The 17754-nt window shown below is 41.4% G+C and overlaps 1 protein-coding gene across 1 annotated transcript in view; it reads right to left on the bottom strand.

Annotated features, from left to right (window-relative positions):
- DENND2C (DENN domain containing 2C) overlaps positions 1-17754 on the bottom strand; it is a 1562444-nt gene that overhangs the window by 1357206 nt on the left and 187484 nt on the right. The window contains exon 2 of the mRNA XM_044076720.1: positions 4688-4836. Within this exon, the coding sequence (XP_043932655.1) occupies positions 4688-4836 (149 nt within the window). The remainder of the gene's footprint in view (positions 1-4687; positions 4837-17754) is intronic.

The raw sequence follows: 17754 nt of genomic DNA, 5'->3' as shown, positions 1-17754 counted from the left end.
CCACAGGGTTCAGTCCTAGGACCTCTCCTGTTTGGTATCTACTTCTCTGAAGTACAGACTAACACAGAAAGCCTCTGGCTAACAAAGTTCACAGATGACTGCAAACTAGGAGCCATAGTAGAGTCCCCAAGTGATGTGGACATCCTACAGATGGGCCTCACTGAGAGAGATGCCTGGTGTCAGAGGCATGGCCTCAAGCTCAATGCCAAAAAGTGCATAGTCATCCCCTTTGGTAAAAACTCTCTACCTATGAACTACCACATAAACGGCAGTCTACTTAATGCCGAATGTGTGATAAGAGACCTTGGGACACAGGTGGACAGTAGCCTCTCCTTTGATAATCACATTGCCACAGTAGTCAGGAAATCCTTCTATGTGGCACACCTCATCACAAAAGGTTTCTCATCCAGGAAAAGAGGTCATTGTTCCCCTCTACTCGACACTCAGACCCATTAGAGAGTACAATGCCACTTTTGGAATGTTCCTCACAAGACATCTGCAGCAGCTGGAAAGGCCACAGAAGTACCTCACAAAGAGGATTACTGGCCTCAGACAGATGCCCTACACTGACCATCTCAAAAAGGTCCAGCTTTACTCTGTAGCATATTGCCTACTCCGAGGAGATCTCTGCCTAACATATAAAGCTATGTTAAACCCAGAGCTGTTGGACATGCTACACCTAAAGAAATTTCAATCCCTCCACGCTACATGCTCTAGGGACCTAAACCTTGTCACCACAATAAACAGGACATGCTGGAGGGATAGATTCCTGTCCCAGAGACTTCCTATACTCTGGAACAAGTTATCCATCTATGTCAAGCAAAGTTCCTCATTAGCACTCTTCAAGAAAAATCTTGATGAGTGGATGGGAAATAGGAAATACGCCCCGGGGATCACTTCTGTGACTCTGCTCAACAGGGGCACAGGAAATTAACTTTCTTGGGTGGCGTAAGCCAGGGAACCTTGTTAGCTAGGCTTACTTAGGCCCTTGAGCCAATAGCCTAGTACCTACCTATGAACCTATTTGTTAACCGGGATAGTCCATCTGAGCAAAAGCCCTTTTTCAGTGGAGGCCCAGGGAGAAAAGCTTCACAGTACAAGTAAACAAGAAAATTTACAAAATTGAAGATGAATACAGTGAAAAATATACAATAAAACAGTTAAGCAAATGTAGAAAAAGGTCCAGAGTACAATATAGTAAGTGGCATTATAACACTGAAGAAAAAGCAAAGCAAAGAAATGCACAACAACACATTTGAATGAATTTACATAATACAGTGGGCTATCTTCAGAGAGTAACTATACAATACAGAGCAGTTATTCAAGTTATGGTAGAAGGGAAGAAGAGAGAGGATAGTGAAAAAAGGGTGGGTTCATGTGGGATGATTACAGAGGCAATTCCATGTGCTATTAAGGTACCTTTTGAGAGTTTTCTTGAATTTGTGAATGTTGGAAATGTTTCTAAGGTTCATGGGGAGCTTGTTCCATGCAAGAGCGGGGAAGTAGATATAGAGATTCCATCCAATATATTTTTTAGGTTTGTGAATTTGTAAGGGACCTTGGTTCTGAGGGATCGAAGGGGCTTATAGAGGGAGACAAGTGAGGAAATGCTAGGGCAAAAGGAGGGCTTATTCAAAATAGTATAGATAACAAGAAGTTGGGTAAATAAGAGTAGATTAAGAAACTCTAACCAGCTGAGTGTCTGGAGAGTGTGACAGTGGTGTGAGGGCAGACTGGCTGTATATCTAGCAGTTTTGTTGTAGGTGGTTTCAACTTTGGAAAGTAGTGAAGACTAAGATTGTTAACATTTGAGAGCTGTAAAAGAGGTTGGGGAGAAGATAAGCTTGGGTTAGTGAGATTCTGGGGTTGGGTGTGAGGAACCCTTTGTTTCTATATAGCAAACCAAGCTTTTGGTGGGGTTTTCTTGATGCAGTCAAGTACATGAAGATCAAAATTTAGTTGATCATCCATTATTACTCCAAGCAGTTTAGCATGTGATTCAGCTATGATCGTAATGTTGTTGAGAGAAGAGATTATGAATGAGGATTTATGATGGTAAAGGGATTTTGGGAGGAAGAGAAGTTGTTTTGTCTTTTTAGGTTTTGGTATGAGTTGGTTGTTAGTGAGCAATGTTTCAGTGAGGCTGAAAGATGTTTGTGCCAGGGTTAGTAGGTCAGTGGGACTGATGGTGGAGTCATCTGCGTACTGTATGAAGGAAGACGGAGGACAGGATGTATGAAGTTGGTTAGTAAAAATGTTAAAAAGGAGGGGGTCTAAAATAGAGCCTTGAGGGACACCCATTTTGATGAGGAGAAAATGAGAAAGAGCAGAGAGACATTTTACAGACTGCAGTCTGTCTGTGAGGTAGCTACTGAACCAGGAGATAGTTGCTGAGGGCAGGTTGAGATGAGAGAGTTTGGAGAGGAGGATGGGATGAGAGACAGTGTCAAAGGCTATGGAGAGATCTAAAAATATGCAGGATACTAGTTTATCATGGTCTCTAGCTAGGGAGATGGAGTTAGAAAAGGAAATAAGTGCAGTTGTGGTGCTGTGGTAGGGGCGGAAGCCATGTTGAGTAGGGGTAATTAAGTTTTCATGAGTAAGACAGGCTGAGATTTGTTTATAATCACAGTCCTCAAGAATTTTGGAGAGAGGAGAGAGTATGGCAACAGGTCAATAATTAGAGAGCTCAACAGAATTTCCATCTTTGTGGATTGATATAGTGTGGAACTTTTTCCAGAGGGAAGGAACAGTGGCTTCACTAATTAAGCGGTTTATGAGGATGGAGACAGGAAACGCTATGGAGTCAGCAGCAGCTTTTAGGAAGAGAGGCGGCAGGTTGTTAGCTGAAGGGGAATTTGGTTTAAGTTTGATAAGATGTTTTTGTAGCTGACTGGAATGGGTTTGAGATGATCAGGAAAACCACCAACAACACTGAAATTAGTGAATGTGAGATTATAAAGCAATCACATATGTGGAATATGGCTTTGCAAACTAAAGTGGCTGAGAAAAGAGTGGAATTTTGTTGACTTTGTTAACCATGTGGGTGAACTGTAAATGCACATACCCATATTATGTCTTTAATGCTTAGGACAACAGTAAAGGGGAAAATAACAAAGATACTTTTTTGTTCTTATTAGTTTGTTTCTTTCGGCTTTTCCCGGTTAGGGGTCGCCACAGCGGAACTCCGGTCTGCTAATGATTGGCAGTTGACTTTTACGTACCGGCTTGTCAGGCCTGACGCACAACCTTCAACGAAGGTACGCCCATTCACGCATGTCTCCACGCAGAAGACGCTCTAGCTGAGAATCGAACCGGGCAGCGTCTTACTGTGAGGCGACAACGCTACCGCATAACTGTTACATTGTAAAGCAGTTTTGTACAGCGTGCAGTCAGGGGTCTTTCAAATGTGTGTCTGGGGGGGTCTTACTGATAGCTGTATGTGTTAAAGATATTAAAGTAAACAAGTACCTTTTTAGTTGTATGAAATATAGGTTTTACAATATAAAGAGAAAAAAGGCTGAAAAAGAACTTATGTACTCACCATAACATTCCATCTGTGTTGTCCATTTTCATTCTTCCTGAACTGGTGGATTTGGATCAGATTCTCGGATCAGACTCAGCTGTTACTAAAGCTCATGGCACCCCAAAAGCTGTCAGGCTTCTCTTTTAGTCATAATGCACCAACCCTAAGCTACCTCAGATCATTTTTGCTAATTTTACCAGAAAAAAATGTTTCAAGTACATAAATATAGGATACTTAAAATTGCATGTGCTAAATAAAAGAAAAAACATATCTGGAACTCAATATAAAGGACAATAATATCCCTCTAATAGCTCAGTTGTCCAGAAGTTTGTGAACAAAAGGAATTGGGGGCTGATGGGCGGAAGGTTGAGTAAGAATGAAAATGAACACAGATGAAGTTTTGTAGCAAGCAGCTGCAACAGTACTTCAGTTATAACCAAAACGTCATTCCCACCATTGACTTCTAAATGCCAGTGATGCACTGAAATGCACAAAAGACCTATCAGCAGCATATGAAAGCACCCCCTAACATTTCTTACCTGAGGCAGCTGCCCCCTTCACCCCACCCTAGCTATGCCTCTTCTGGCTGTGCATTGTAAGAAACAGATAGTCAAATTTAAAAGGAAGACAGCATGAAAAGTGGGAGAGGTGGCTCCAGGAATGCAATGTTGACTGTACCAATCTACTGAGAGCTGATAACACTGCTCCTTGTTGTATTCACATATCTTGGTTCATTGTTCAGTTTAAATGTTCCTAGTCAATGTTGAAATTTGAAAATTACTAATAAACAGACACTTTCAAAAATACATAATTAATCTGTGTGTTAAGAACTACCTTCTGTTTTGTGTTTTCTGTTTTGGAGGTCACACCTTAACAGAAATAAGATGTTAGCAGATAAAGATAAAAAAAAGGGAAGCTGCACTGGTGAAGTGCAACAGTAAACTGAGAAATGTTACTAAAGGACAGGAAATTGGGCATATTCACACCTCCTAAACTAAATGCTTACAAGCAGTATACAGAGGTGGATTTATGACACTGGAACAGTCAGACAACACAGGCGGATGGCAGCAGTTTCATAGTAACACTTCAACAGCCAAACATGTATAGAGAGCACAAATCGGTAATAAACTGCTATAAATAACTGGGACAATAAAGACATACCCATAATATCCTCATAAATATTTTCTTCAGACTGAGCATGGTAAAGTGCAGATTTTAACAATTCAGCAGATTCATTCTGTACTTTTTCACTGCTGGATGGAGTCAAGAGAATATGAAGTCCCTCAGCATCCTCAAATTCATATGACTTTCTGTACAAGAAAAAGAAGAAAAAAAGGAGAACATACGTTTCAACATGCTGTACACATCTTGGGGGAGGAATCATCTGAGAAGAACCAATAATAAGACAGACATAAATCAATCCTACAATGCATTCCATACACACAATGCACAATCCTTGCACAGCAAGCATTAATGCTGATCTATGCACAAGAGCTCAGGGAATTTTTTGCACCATATTCTGACTATGGCAAAGCTGTATTCTGAGATGGCAACTTAAATTGGATAGCTTCTACTGAAAATGTTACTCCCTACTTGAACCATGTGCATATGACAGCTTCCTCTTACTCAACATATAGTTTGTGAGAAGCCTAACCTACACATCTATTACTTCAAGGGTGAGCACTTTGTGGCAAGAGCAAAAATGCACCTTTAAGAAAACCAGATTTTGAAATTACTAGTATGGTCAATTTCGGTCTTCACAACTATGAGACAAATTGTACAAGAGAACATACTTCTAGTTCACTTGCCATTAATTTAGTTCCTGAGCTCAATACATGAACTTCTAACTTATTTAGAATTAACAAAATAAGTCATGCATTAACCCTGCTACAGTGAAAGGAGGTGTCAGGAGCATCATATCAGGTGGCCTAATAAATAGGAGACAGAAAATGTGGTCTAATCTCCATCAGGTATACATTCCAACTGATTTCCCTAGAAGCAGGGGGTGTATTACATGAGATGCTAATCAGGAAATCCTTCTATGTGGCACACCTCACCACTAAGGGCTTTTTATCCAGAAAAAAATAGGTTATTGTCCCACTGTACTCATCCCTCATTAGACCCATTATAGAATACAACGCCCCGTTTGGTATGTACCTCTCAAAACACCTGCAACGACTGGAAAGGCCGCAGAAATACCTTACTAAAAGAATCATAGGCCTAAAGCAGATGCCCTATGCTGACCGTCTAAAAAACTCCACCTATACTGTCACATAGTCTACTCAGAGGTGATCTCTGCTTAACATACAAGGCCATGTCAAACCCAGAGCTGTTGGACATGCTACACTTAAAGAAATCCAAATCCCTCAGAGACGCACGCTCCAAGGATCTAAACCTTCTCATCACAATGAACAAAATATGCTGGAGGGATAGTTTCCTGACCCAGAGACTCCCCATACATGTCAAGCAGAGCACCTCTTTGGCCCTCTTCAAAAGGAACCTTGATGATTGGATAGGAGATAGGCAATTCACCCTGGGGATCACGTCAGTCACCCTGCTAGACAGGGGTCCAGGGAAGTCAATACTATGGGAAGAAATAGCCAGGGAATTGTTATGGCTAGGCTTGTATAGGCCCTAGGGCCGATAGCCTAGTACCAACCTATGAACCTATCTACAGCTAGTGGATTAGCATTAAAGCTACACACCCATGAGCAGCTTCTTTACAAAAGCTATATATGTATATATATATGTATGTATATATATATATAGATATAGATATATATACAGATATATATATGTATATATATATATATATATATACATATACATATATATATATATATATATATACACACACATATATATATATATATATATATATATATATATATATATATATATATATACACACACACACACACCTATATAAAATATATATCTATATATATATATATATATATATATATATACACACACACACACACACACACATATACACACACACCTATATAAAATATCTATCTATATATATATATATATATATATATATATATATATATATACACACACACACATACATACACCTATATAAAAAATATATATATATATATATATATATATATATATATACACATACATACACACACACCTATGTGAGTGTATATATATATATATATATATATATATATATATATATATATATATATATTTATATATATATATATATATATACACACACACACACACACACATATATATATATATATATATATATATATATACACACACACACACACACATATATATATATATATATATATATATATATATATATATATATATATAGATATATATATATATATATATATATATACACACATACACACACACACGCACACTTATTTAGGTCTCCACATCTACTCAGTCACCATTTTCCCTCACAGAGCACAACCTGTTGACATTACATCTGTCCCTGTTCCTTAAGAAGAGCTCTGCAAACGTATTCACTGAGAACAGTCATTCTGCGATGTAAAGAAATCTGACATGAAGAGCCTTGATGAATATTAAATGGAATTAGGTATGTTCCTGCTCTGTGCTGGAAAGCTGCTGTGATATTCCTCTCAAATGAGCAGTCCTTGCACTCTAAGGACTACATACCAAACTAGCCACTGTCCTTTCACTTGGCCATTAGATTACACTGTGCAAGCCAGTAACCTTGTATCCCTAGCTTCTTGATTTCAGCGGTAAGAAAATTAAAGAAAGCCTGTTCTACCTTGTGCCTCCTAGGTAATTACTACTGTGTATTAACTACAAACTGACAACTTTCAGTAATAAATGGCCCAAGGGTGGGAAGCCTACTATGCTTGGTTTTGCTTCTCTAGCTCATCTTATTCTACATTAATACTTCCCACATATACCTATCACTCATGACCCCCGCACCCTATACCTTCCCAAAATGTACTATCACAGAATCAGCTAGTTTCTATTCACCTATTCCTTACGTCTTTCTAACATGCATCATTTCCAACAGTTTCTCTCCCTCCCATACTGCTTTGCACTATAGCCACTCCTACTCAGACCCCTCCCTAACAATTCATCCAAGTCATTCATGAGCAAAACTCCCCTTTCTATTCATCCCTGTCATCTTTTCTCATATAAAATCACAAGAGTTATGTATGCGCCATAACTTGGCATCTGTGCTATCCAGTGTCATTATTCATCACAGATGGGTCTTGAATTTGATCCGGCAACTTCTCAGACATATCCAGCACTCAAGTTCCCCCCTTCCCATAATCCCTTGCTACCTTCTAACCTTCAGATCGAGTTTGCTAAAGTAGTAGAAATGCAGCAACTGCAGTAGAATGCCAAAAACTTTCTCACTCAATACAAGCCAAATTAGCCTCGCCAGAACCCCCAGAAGGAAAGGGGAAGGAGGACAAGAATGTGATGAATAACGATACTGGATAGCACAGTTGCCAAGTTATGTTAAGTACATAACACTATCTAATGCTATCCGTGTGTCATTATTCATCACAGATGGGTCAGAATCCCCAGCTACTATGTATCCTGGGTTGCTTCAAGGAAGAATATGCCAGAGCATGGATGTACAAAAGGAAGCCGTGTTCCTATACACCAAGTCCAATTTACAATGCAAAATGAAAGTATGTGGATTAGACCAAGTCACAGCAGCACAAATCCCATAAATGGAAAGTCTAGCCAAGAAGGCCGATGAGATAGCAACAGACCTAGCATAATGAACCATAACTGGTCTGGATAACTCTAAATGTCTACCAGCAAAAATGCAAGAAATACAACTAGCAATCCACCTAGAAGTAGTCACTTTTGAAACTGCCTGTCCCTTCCTAATTTTAGAGAAGGCCACAAAGAGTTGGTCCAACTTTCAAAATTCCTCAGTCCTTTTTAAATAAAAACCTAATCGCCTGTGAACTTTTAAACAATGCAAAATATATTCTTCCTTATAAGAATAATTAGGGAAAAAAAACAGGTACTTGAATCTATTGATTGTGATTAGCTTCTGAGGCCACTTCGGGTAGAAAGGAAGGATTTGCTCTAAGGGACACCCCGTCCTTATGAAAGATCAAGAACAGATGATTAATGCACAGAGTTTGAACTTCCAAGACCCTCTTGGAAGATTAATATCACATGAACCAGACGGTTCAAAAGTTTTTTGCATCAGGGACTCCAGCATCAAGGTCAAATCCCATGGTGGGGATGGATCCTTAATAGCACACCTAAGAAGAAATACTCCTTTCAGAAAGGCTTTGCACAATCTAGAAGAAAAGGTAGGCTCATTGTTATTATGGAAATTAGATATGGCAACCAACTGTAACTTAATGGTAGACAAACTCACCCTATCCTGAAAAAGAAAAGACAGGAGCAGCAAAATATCAGGAATAGAGGCTGAAAAAGGATCCAGATTCTGTTTTTTGGCCCAAATGTAAAGCCTTTTCCATTTACTGGAATACACATTTTTGTTAACAGTTTTTGAGAAGCCAAAATAATGTCCCTCACTAGGGAAGGAAGTCTGGACTGCGAAAGAATTCCTGGAACTGGAAAAACCATGTGGTTAGAAGAAGGGTCTGGAGATTGGGAAGTCGAAGCCCCCAGGGATGAGAAATAACATCCGGAGAGGGATCTAGTATCCAAGGAGGACACTTCAGATGATACCTCTGGAAGGAGAACCACACCTGACGAGGCCAGAACAGGGCAATGAGGATGCGAGGGGTCTTCAAGTGACAAGCTTTCTTAAGGACTTCGGGTATTAGAGGAATGGGAAGGTAAGCATACAGGAGACCCAGAAGCTAATTGAGAACTAGAGCGTCCCTGGGTGATTCCCCTGCTGGGGGGATCAAGTCAAAGTAATTGCTGCATTTGTGGTTGATGAGGAAGGCAAAGCGATTACAGCAAGCCTGACCCCAACGGTCGAAGATTTTGTCTTGCCACTGACGGATTCAAGGACCACTCATGAGGACTCAAGATGGACCAGCTGAGTCTGTCAGCCAATGCATCGGAACTCCCGGGAATGAGAGTTGCAAGAAGAAAGCACCTGGACAACATCGCCCATTCCCACACTCTCATGGCCTCTCTGCACAGAGGATAAGAAACATGTTCCTCCTTGCTTGTTGATATATCGGACAACAGCAATGTGGTCCCATCTGAACTGCTATGGTCCCAATGGGGAGGCATTCCTGAAAGGCTTGCAACATTAGAAGGAGTGCTCTCATCTCCAAGACATTTATGTGCAATTTGGTCTCTACAGGGTGGACCGCATGCCTTGCACCGTCCTGCCTGAAAATGCCACCCCCCACCCCAACAGGGAGTCGTATGTGGTCACTGTGGCCTTGGGCGGGGTAAGACAAAACAGCCTGCCTAGAAATAGATCCTGAGACTGAAGCCACCAAGTAAGATGATTCCTACACACCTGGGTCAACTTTATGATCATGGATATGGGTTGAGACAGAATGAATCACTAGACTGCCAGGGTCCACTGGAGAACTCGCATGTGATATCTGGCAAGAGGAACTAACTGAATGGCAGCCGCCATCGAACCTAACATTTGGAGGATCAAGTGAGCCGATGGGCATGATAGATCTAGCAAGAGAGACTTGATCTCGAATTAGCTGCACTCAGTTGGAGTCCATGCTGCAGTCTCTGATACCATGTCCAGCTGGGACCCCAATGAACTCCAGATTTTGGGTTGGCACTAGATTAGATTTGGGAAGATTCACCGTGATGCCTACAGATTAGATAAGATTGAGAACATATCTGGTGTCTAGAGATAGTCTATGTCTTGTGGGAGCCGTGAGGAGCCAATCATCCAAGTACCGAAAAACACGGGAAACTTGCAGCCGGAGATGAGCCATCACCACTGCCATACATTTGGTAAACACCCGAGGAGGCTGTGGTGAGTCCAAGACCGGCCTCCAACTGAAAGTGCAAATGTCTCCTGGAGCATCTGCCGATCTTTATATGACAGTACACGTCCTTGAGATCCATTGAGCACATCCAACTGTCCTCGCGCAGAAGAGGCATAATGAACTAAATAGTGACCATCCAGAACTTGGACTTTTTGACAGATTTAGCTTGCTGAGGTCCAAAATCGGACACAGGTCCCCAGTCTGGTTTGTCACCAGAAAGAAACGACAGTAAGTTCCGGACCTTTGTTGTCCTGTTACAACCTCTTGAATGGTTCTTTTTTGAAGAAGGTCTTGAACTGCGAGATAGGCCAACTCCCTCTGGTGGGGTGGAATGTCTGAGAGAAATTATCGAATTGGAAGGGGCTGAGATAAGGGAATGGAGCAACACCCGGAAATAATTCTTAGCACCCACTGATTGGAGGTGAGACTTGTCCAGGCTAGTGGGTGAAGGGAGAGTTGAACTCTGACTGCCTCCAGGCCAGGACAGGTGGGCAGCGTTCTCAGGAAAGTTGAAAGGGCTTTCCCTGGAGCCCTGGTTCTGCAGACCCCCTTTGGCCCTGGGATGGTGTCGGTCATTGAAACCTCTACCCCAGCCTGCAGAAGAGGATTCCTGTGGAACATCCTGAAAGGAAGATTGAGTCCTCTGTAACCAAAGTTTCTTACTTCATCTCTGAGACTTAGAAAAGGACCATTAGAGAGTAGAAAACGTGATCCTACCACAGAGAGAGTTTTGCCTTCTTGCTCGCTGCAGGTTATGGTATCCTTAACAGACGGTCCAAACAAGGTGGAACCATGAAAGGGGGGCATTAGTGAAAGACACCTGAAAGGGTTCTGCAAACCCACAAAGATGAAGTCACGCATACCGTTGAATAGCAATGCCAGTGTCTGCTGCTTGAGAGGTGGCCTCCACAGTATTGGAGATCAACCTCATCGAAACATTAGCTAAAGAGGTTAGAGTAGACAGCCTCGCTGAGACCAGTTTGAGACTCTCTGGAGGCAACAACTCTGACAGGGAGGTGGTAAGCTCCAAAACCAAATCCCTCTGAAGCCGGGTAAAATGGGCTAAGTAATTAGATGCTCTCAGTCCAAAAGTAGCTGAGGCAAACACATGCTTTCCAAAATGGTTGAATGCCTGGAAGTCCCTGTTTGGGGGATGGACCAAGGAAGCCTTGCTCAGCTAGCTCCTTCTCAGCAGCAGCCACCATGATGGTATCTATGGGGACACCTTTGCTCCAAAATGTTCTATCCTTGTGAGGACTGAACAATTTTTCGGCTATTTTGGGCACAGGTATCACCATGTCCGGCTCCTTCCACACCCTGCTGGCAATAAGGTCCACAAGCTCATCAGCTGTGGGGAACCCAGATAGAAGATGGGCCCATCCTGAAGGCCTTCAAGAACGAGGATTCCTCTGAAGACAGGGTTGAGGAAGACCAACCGCATCTCAGCTTGAGAACTTCTAGGATGTCCCCAAAGGACAATTCCTCAGGTGGAAGTCTGGGAGACCCGTCTTCCTCCTCAAAATCCATGTCCTCAGTTAGGGATGTCTTGCGGGACTCCAAGTACCTCCTCTTACACATTCTCTTCAAAGGAGGTTCTTCCACAGTGGGCTCAGGGGAAGACATGGGTACCCAAAAGTGTGGCAGTGCCTGCCTGAAGGCGCTCGTGGGAGGGCTGACCCTAGATGAATGATGAGGTCTTAGTACCCAAACCCAAGAGAGGCTGGGGGGGACCTAGAGAAGGAGGAGAGGTAACTGCCAAACTGGAGAAGGTCCTCTCTACTGCCTAGAAGGGGCTGGACGATGCTCCCCCATCTTTCCCAGCAGCCAGGGCCACCTGGGAAGGGAGAAGGGACCCCAATGCAGCACTGAAGCCCCCTGACAAAATCAGTCCTGAGCTATCTAGTGCTGAAGCCTCCAAGGAAAGGGAACAGTCTGAAAAATTCAAACCTGAACCCACCCCCCCAGGGAACTCGCACTGACTTCTCGGAGGTGAGGGGCAGCCTGGTCAAGGGCAGTGAAACAGAGCCTGCCAGGGACTTTGACTGTGTTGAGAAGGGGGGTTATCCAATACTGTCTGCCTCTTGCTAGACATCTCCTGGTCTTGACATTCTAAATCTGGATGGATTGGAAGAGGAGAGTGGAGTCTTGCAGATGGGGAGGGTCATCTAGCCACATGGGCCAGGGACGGCAACAACCCCAACTCAATTTGGGCCTTGAGGAAACTCATCAGCCTATCTATACCCGACGGAAGGAGACTTCTGGAGGAAATAGACAAAACTGATGAGTGGCCAGATCTACCTGGAGATCCAACCTCAGATCCCACTGCCCTATGGCCCTGAGAAGGGGACCTGCTCTAATGAGATGGATCAGATTTCCTAAATGATTGAAAAGGGGAACTCTTGACAATAATGGCGTCTGACAAAACTGTTGGATGGGAAAGCCTAGTGGGATCCAAAGCTTTGGATAGCATGCCAGATGGATCCGGGGACAGCTTACACATACTCAGACCCAGAGGCCTATGTTTCACCAAAGTCTTGGATCCTAGGGTCTGATCTGAGGCTCTGAGTGGCAGATCTCAAATCTGAAGACGAAAAGGCTGGACTCGGATCTGGGGACCTGTAATCCAAGAGCCTAGACTTCTTGGAAAGAAAAAAACTATGACCCCTCCCCCCGAGGGATGAGGAGGCCTCTTCAGTTCCTGAAAGGGCTTGGAGGGGTAATCCGAGGGCAGAGGACCACGCTGAGCCAAGCCCTTCAATAACAGCTTATTCCAGAGCTCCATGACAGGCCCTGGTGTTGACTGCGGTAAAAATGTCACATTCAGCCTCTAAGTGCGTCGACCTCCAGCAATACAAACACTCCTCATACGAGTTGGAACATGGCATCTTCAGACCGCAAGAGGAGCATCTTTTACAATCAACAGATTTCTCAGTTATGTCGACAACCACACACACTACACATGTAAGCTATTAATAATCCAACCCCCCCCCAAAAAAAAAAAAAAAAAAAAAAAAAGGAAGTGATAGAGAAAGATTTTTTTTTTAAACCACCCTAAAGGAATAAAGGGTGGGAAGCTGTAGACACTGTAAAGAAGAGGGGAGGATCTCAATTAAATTAAAGTATTTAGCAACCAGAAGGGGAGGTAAAACTACCAAAAGAGAGATAGCGTTAACTTGTATAAGGTAACAAACTCCCAAAAAGTAATCATTTATCTGCTAGCTTGAGTCTGGACCACATATGAAGCTTTTCAGTGGCAAACGAGATCTACAGGTTAGAAGGTAGCAAGGGATTATGGGAAGGGGAGGAGCTTGAGTTCTGGATCTGTCTGAGAAGTTGCCGGCTCAGATCCGAGGTCAGATCTAAGACTCATCTGTGATTAATAATGATACAGACAGCATCAGATCTAACGTTTCTCTCTCACACCCCCGTGTGTGTGTGTGTGTGTGTGTGTGTGTGTGTGTGTGTGTGTGTATATATATATATATATATATATATATATATATATATATATATATATATATATGAGTCTACTTTATGTGCTCAAAATCCGAGAATATCGAATACGATATTCTCAACACGAGTACACCGTAAGCGCAAAACATCGAAAATGTAAACGGATATCTTCGTAGGTGGAGATTTCCATTTACTTCAATGTAGTGCAATTTCAGAGTTGGTATATTTAAGTAGTGGGGGTGTGGGGGGGGGGCTTGCCCCCCTGCCTACACTAGTTTAAATTTTTTTTGTCTGTATTTTTTTTTTTGGACTTCGATTGTTTAATAGTTCGATGCATATGGTTCCATATGCATTCGAGCTATTAAACTCTCGAGGTCCTAAATTAGACCCTATATATATATATATATATATATATATATATATATATATATATAGATAAACACACACTGCCTACACCAGTCTATTCTTAGTGTACTTAGATCCATATACAATTAAATCAGTACTTTTTACTTTACTTCCCTTCCTTACCCATAACTATTCTACACTACTGACATATCTTTCACATCATTCATATCAACATTCCCTACACCTATGCTCAAATACCCTCGCATGTTAAAATTACCTATCAGCCTACAGACTAAACAATCAATCAGTTATTCTACACTTCACAAATAAAACCTTCCTACTTTATCTAAACAACATCCACCTCCTCTATCCTTCAAACTTCTCTACTTCTTACATTTTGGAAATATGTTTCTTCTACAAATCTTCATACTGTTACTACTTCTACTTGCATACTTAACATCCTACCAACATCCATTACCCTCACAATACAAACAAAACTCATTAGGTCCTCTAAGCAAAATACTTCCGAACCACATCTCCTTATCACACCATGTCTATATAAGTACTCATATCTCACTATTCAAATACAATTATCCAAAGCAACAGCCATTTACTCACAAATTGGGTATTAACAATCAAGCAAAAATGTCTCTACTCATATCATTATACAAGTCCATGACTGTGAGACGCATCTAAACCTAAGTACAACTCAGCATATTCAGGCACCAAAAAACATACCCTCATCAGCTCCTTCATTGCTGCCACCTCAAAACAATCCTGCCCTGGGCTTCATATATACCATATCAACTTACTAAGTATTTATAACAATCCCCCTGAAGTGAATGCATGAAGAGCACTACATTCCAGATATCTTAGTTGCCACAGAAAACTAGAACCACCAGGACACAAAAAAATGAAGAAATTTCTGGCCACAGGCTATGGCATTATCAAATTAGACACTGCCAACACAAATTTTGGTGGTGTCATTTTTTACAAAAACATACAAGATATCTCCCTTTCTCCTACATTCTGCCAACTTTCTCTAACTTAGAAATGCTACTAATCATGTTAAAACTAAACACTCAAGACAATCACAGTCATGGGTATTACACCCACAGGTAACAATGCTAAAAACTCAGAGATTCTCTGCTGGGCCTCCTCAAAAATCCCTCATGAAACCATAATACACAGTGATGTTAGTACAGCTTGGCAATCAATACAATCAGAAAATCCAGCCAATATCACCCATCTGAACAACTTCATCCAGTTTATAACCATCAACTAAACATAACAAAGCCACAGCCAAACAGTCAACCCTGAACTGAGTCTTAATATGCTCTCCAAATAAAATAACATCCCATGGAACTCTGTCGGATAGCCTAAGTGATGACTTACCAAACTACACCATAAGGTACCAAAGTAACAGCCCTAAAACACATCATTACAGACTTGAAAGAAAACTTAACTACTTTTCACAAATACAATACACCCCCTTAACTGGGAGTCACTAAAGACTCTCTTCTCCCCATGCATGATACTTTCTCAGAGTTCAATAAAATTTTCCTAGGTGTTGTAAACACACTAACCCCCTTAGAATAAAGAGAGTTGTAACCCATACTTGCTCCATGGCTTGTGAAACAAAGAGGAAAGCATGGAAGGTCTGGACAAAAAAAAAAATAAAATAGCTTCTACTTTACTAGCATGTAGACAACTAAGAAACCTAGCAAAACAACTTATCACCAAATATAAGAAAACCCATCAAAACATATACACTAAATCTAAACTTGTTCTGGGCCTCAAACCACTGTTAAATACATGACGTGCAACACAACCAACACCAAACAGAAACAAAATGATACCACAGCCATCTAACTCAATACTAACTTTATATAGTCAATCCAGTCATTAACCGGCCAGGCAATGAAGCAAGCTCTTGATGTGCCTAACTCAATAACGTCTCCTTCCAACCAGTCCCCAATACATACCTTCAAAAAATTAAAGCCTACTGTAACTGTGCCTGAGAATCTTACTGGCGAATATTTTAAAATAGCAGCTGAAGTTATTGCATATCCAGTTTCAATTCTGACAAACTGGTGCATAATTAAGAAACACACCCTTCACTATGAAAACAATCATTTATTATTCTACTGCACAAAAGTGAAATCAATACAGGTATTTCAAACTATAGGCCAACTGCCCTTTCAACATCGCTTTAAAAGATATTATAAAAAAACTATTCATACGCAACTTCAGCTATCATAACAAGCTTCTATCTTCAACCCATCACAGCTTCCACCCTCATCACAACACAACTACTGCTTCGTTGAATTTTGTTGATACTGTCAATACCCACAGAAATGCCAGAAGCCTAGTCTCCACTATTTTCCTAGACTTATAAAAAGTTTTGGATAGTCTCCCACCAGAAACTCTTGCATAACTTCTCATCTTTAAGGCTTACCAACCTTTCACTGCCACTTCTCCATAGCTACTTCTCAGAGTACAAGCAGTGAAATGGAAACATTTTATACACCTTCTTGTCAGTAGCTATTGGTATCCCACAAGTGCTTACATTAGACCCCATACTTTTCAAAATGTTTATCAATTACCTCTATACTGCTAAAAAAAAATACTACTCTAATTCAAAATGCTGATTACTCAACCCTAATTTGCTCTGCCAAATCTTTCTCTAAACTCCAAGACCTTACACAACAATCCATATTGCTTTGAGCATGGCTAAATAATTCACAACTAGCACTAAACCCCAAAAAACTAAATTATTGCTCTTTACCCTGCAAAACACCTCTACTAACACACTATTCACCGTCTCTACCAGTACCACCGAGTTAGAACAAGTTAACCACACAAAATTACTGGGCATCATCATAGATTGTTGTGACTTTCGGCTTTTCCCGGTTAGGGGTCGTCACAGCGGAACTCCGGTCCGCTAATGATTGGCAGTTGATTTTTACACCAGCCCTGACGCACAACCTTCAATGAAGGTACGCACGTCTCCATGCAGAAGACACTAACTGAGAGTCGAACTGGATAGCGTCTTACTGTGAGGCGACAATGCTACCATCATAGATTACCAGTTGAAATTCAACCAACATGAATCACATGTGGTTAACAAACTCATTAAAAACATGGTACATTATGATGTTGTTGCGTCTTTCGGCTTTTCCCGGTTAGGGGTCGCCACAGCGGAACTCCGGTCTGCTAATAATTGGCAGTAGATTTTTACATGCCAGTAAAAATTAACATTGATCATTGAAACTGCTATACCCAGTGATTATAGCGTTTTATGTTGAGAAAGAGAGTCATAAAATACACGATTTCCAAGCAAAAATGAGTGAGGGTAATGTGGAAGGAGGATACACAGACAGTTCCAATAGTGGTAGAAGCAATGGGTCTCAAAAAATTTACAGCTGTATTTAGACATGCTACAGATGCATTTAACTCCAGATGAATTGCAGGAGTCGATTCTATGCACAC

Source organism: Protopterus annectens, chromosome 7.part0 (assembly GCF_019279795.1).
Source record: "Protopterus annectens isolate FY-2018-M chromosome 7.part0, PAN1.0, whole genome shotgun sequence".
Taxonomy (NCBI): domain Eukaryota; kingdom Metazoa; phylum Chordata; order Ceratodontiformes; family Protopteridae; genus Protopterus; species Protopterus annectens.
Note: the sequence above shows the minus strand (reverse complement) of the source record. Positions and strands in the feature narration are given on the sequence as shown.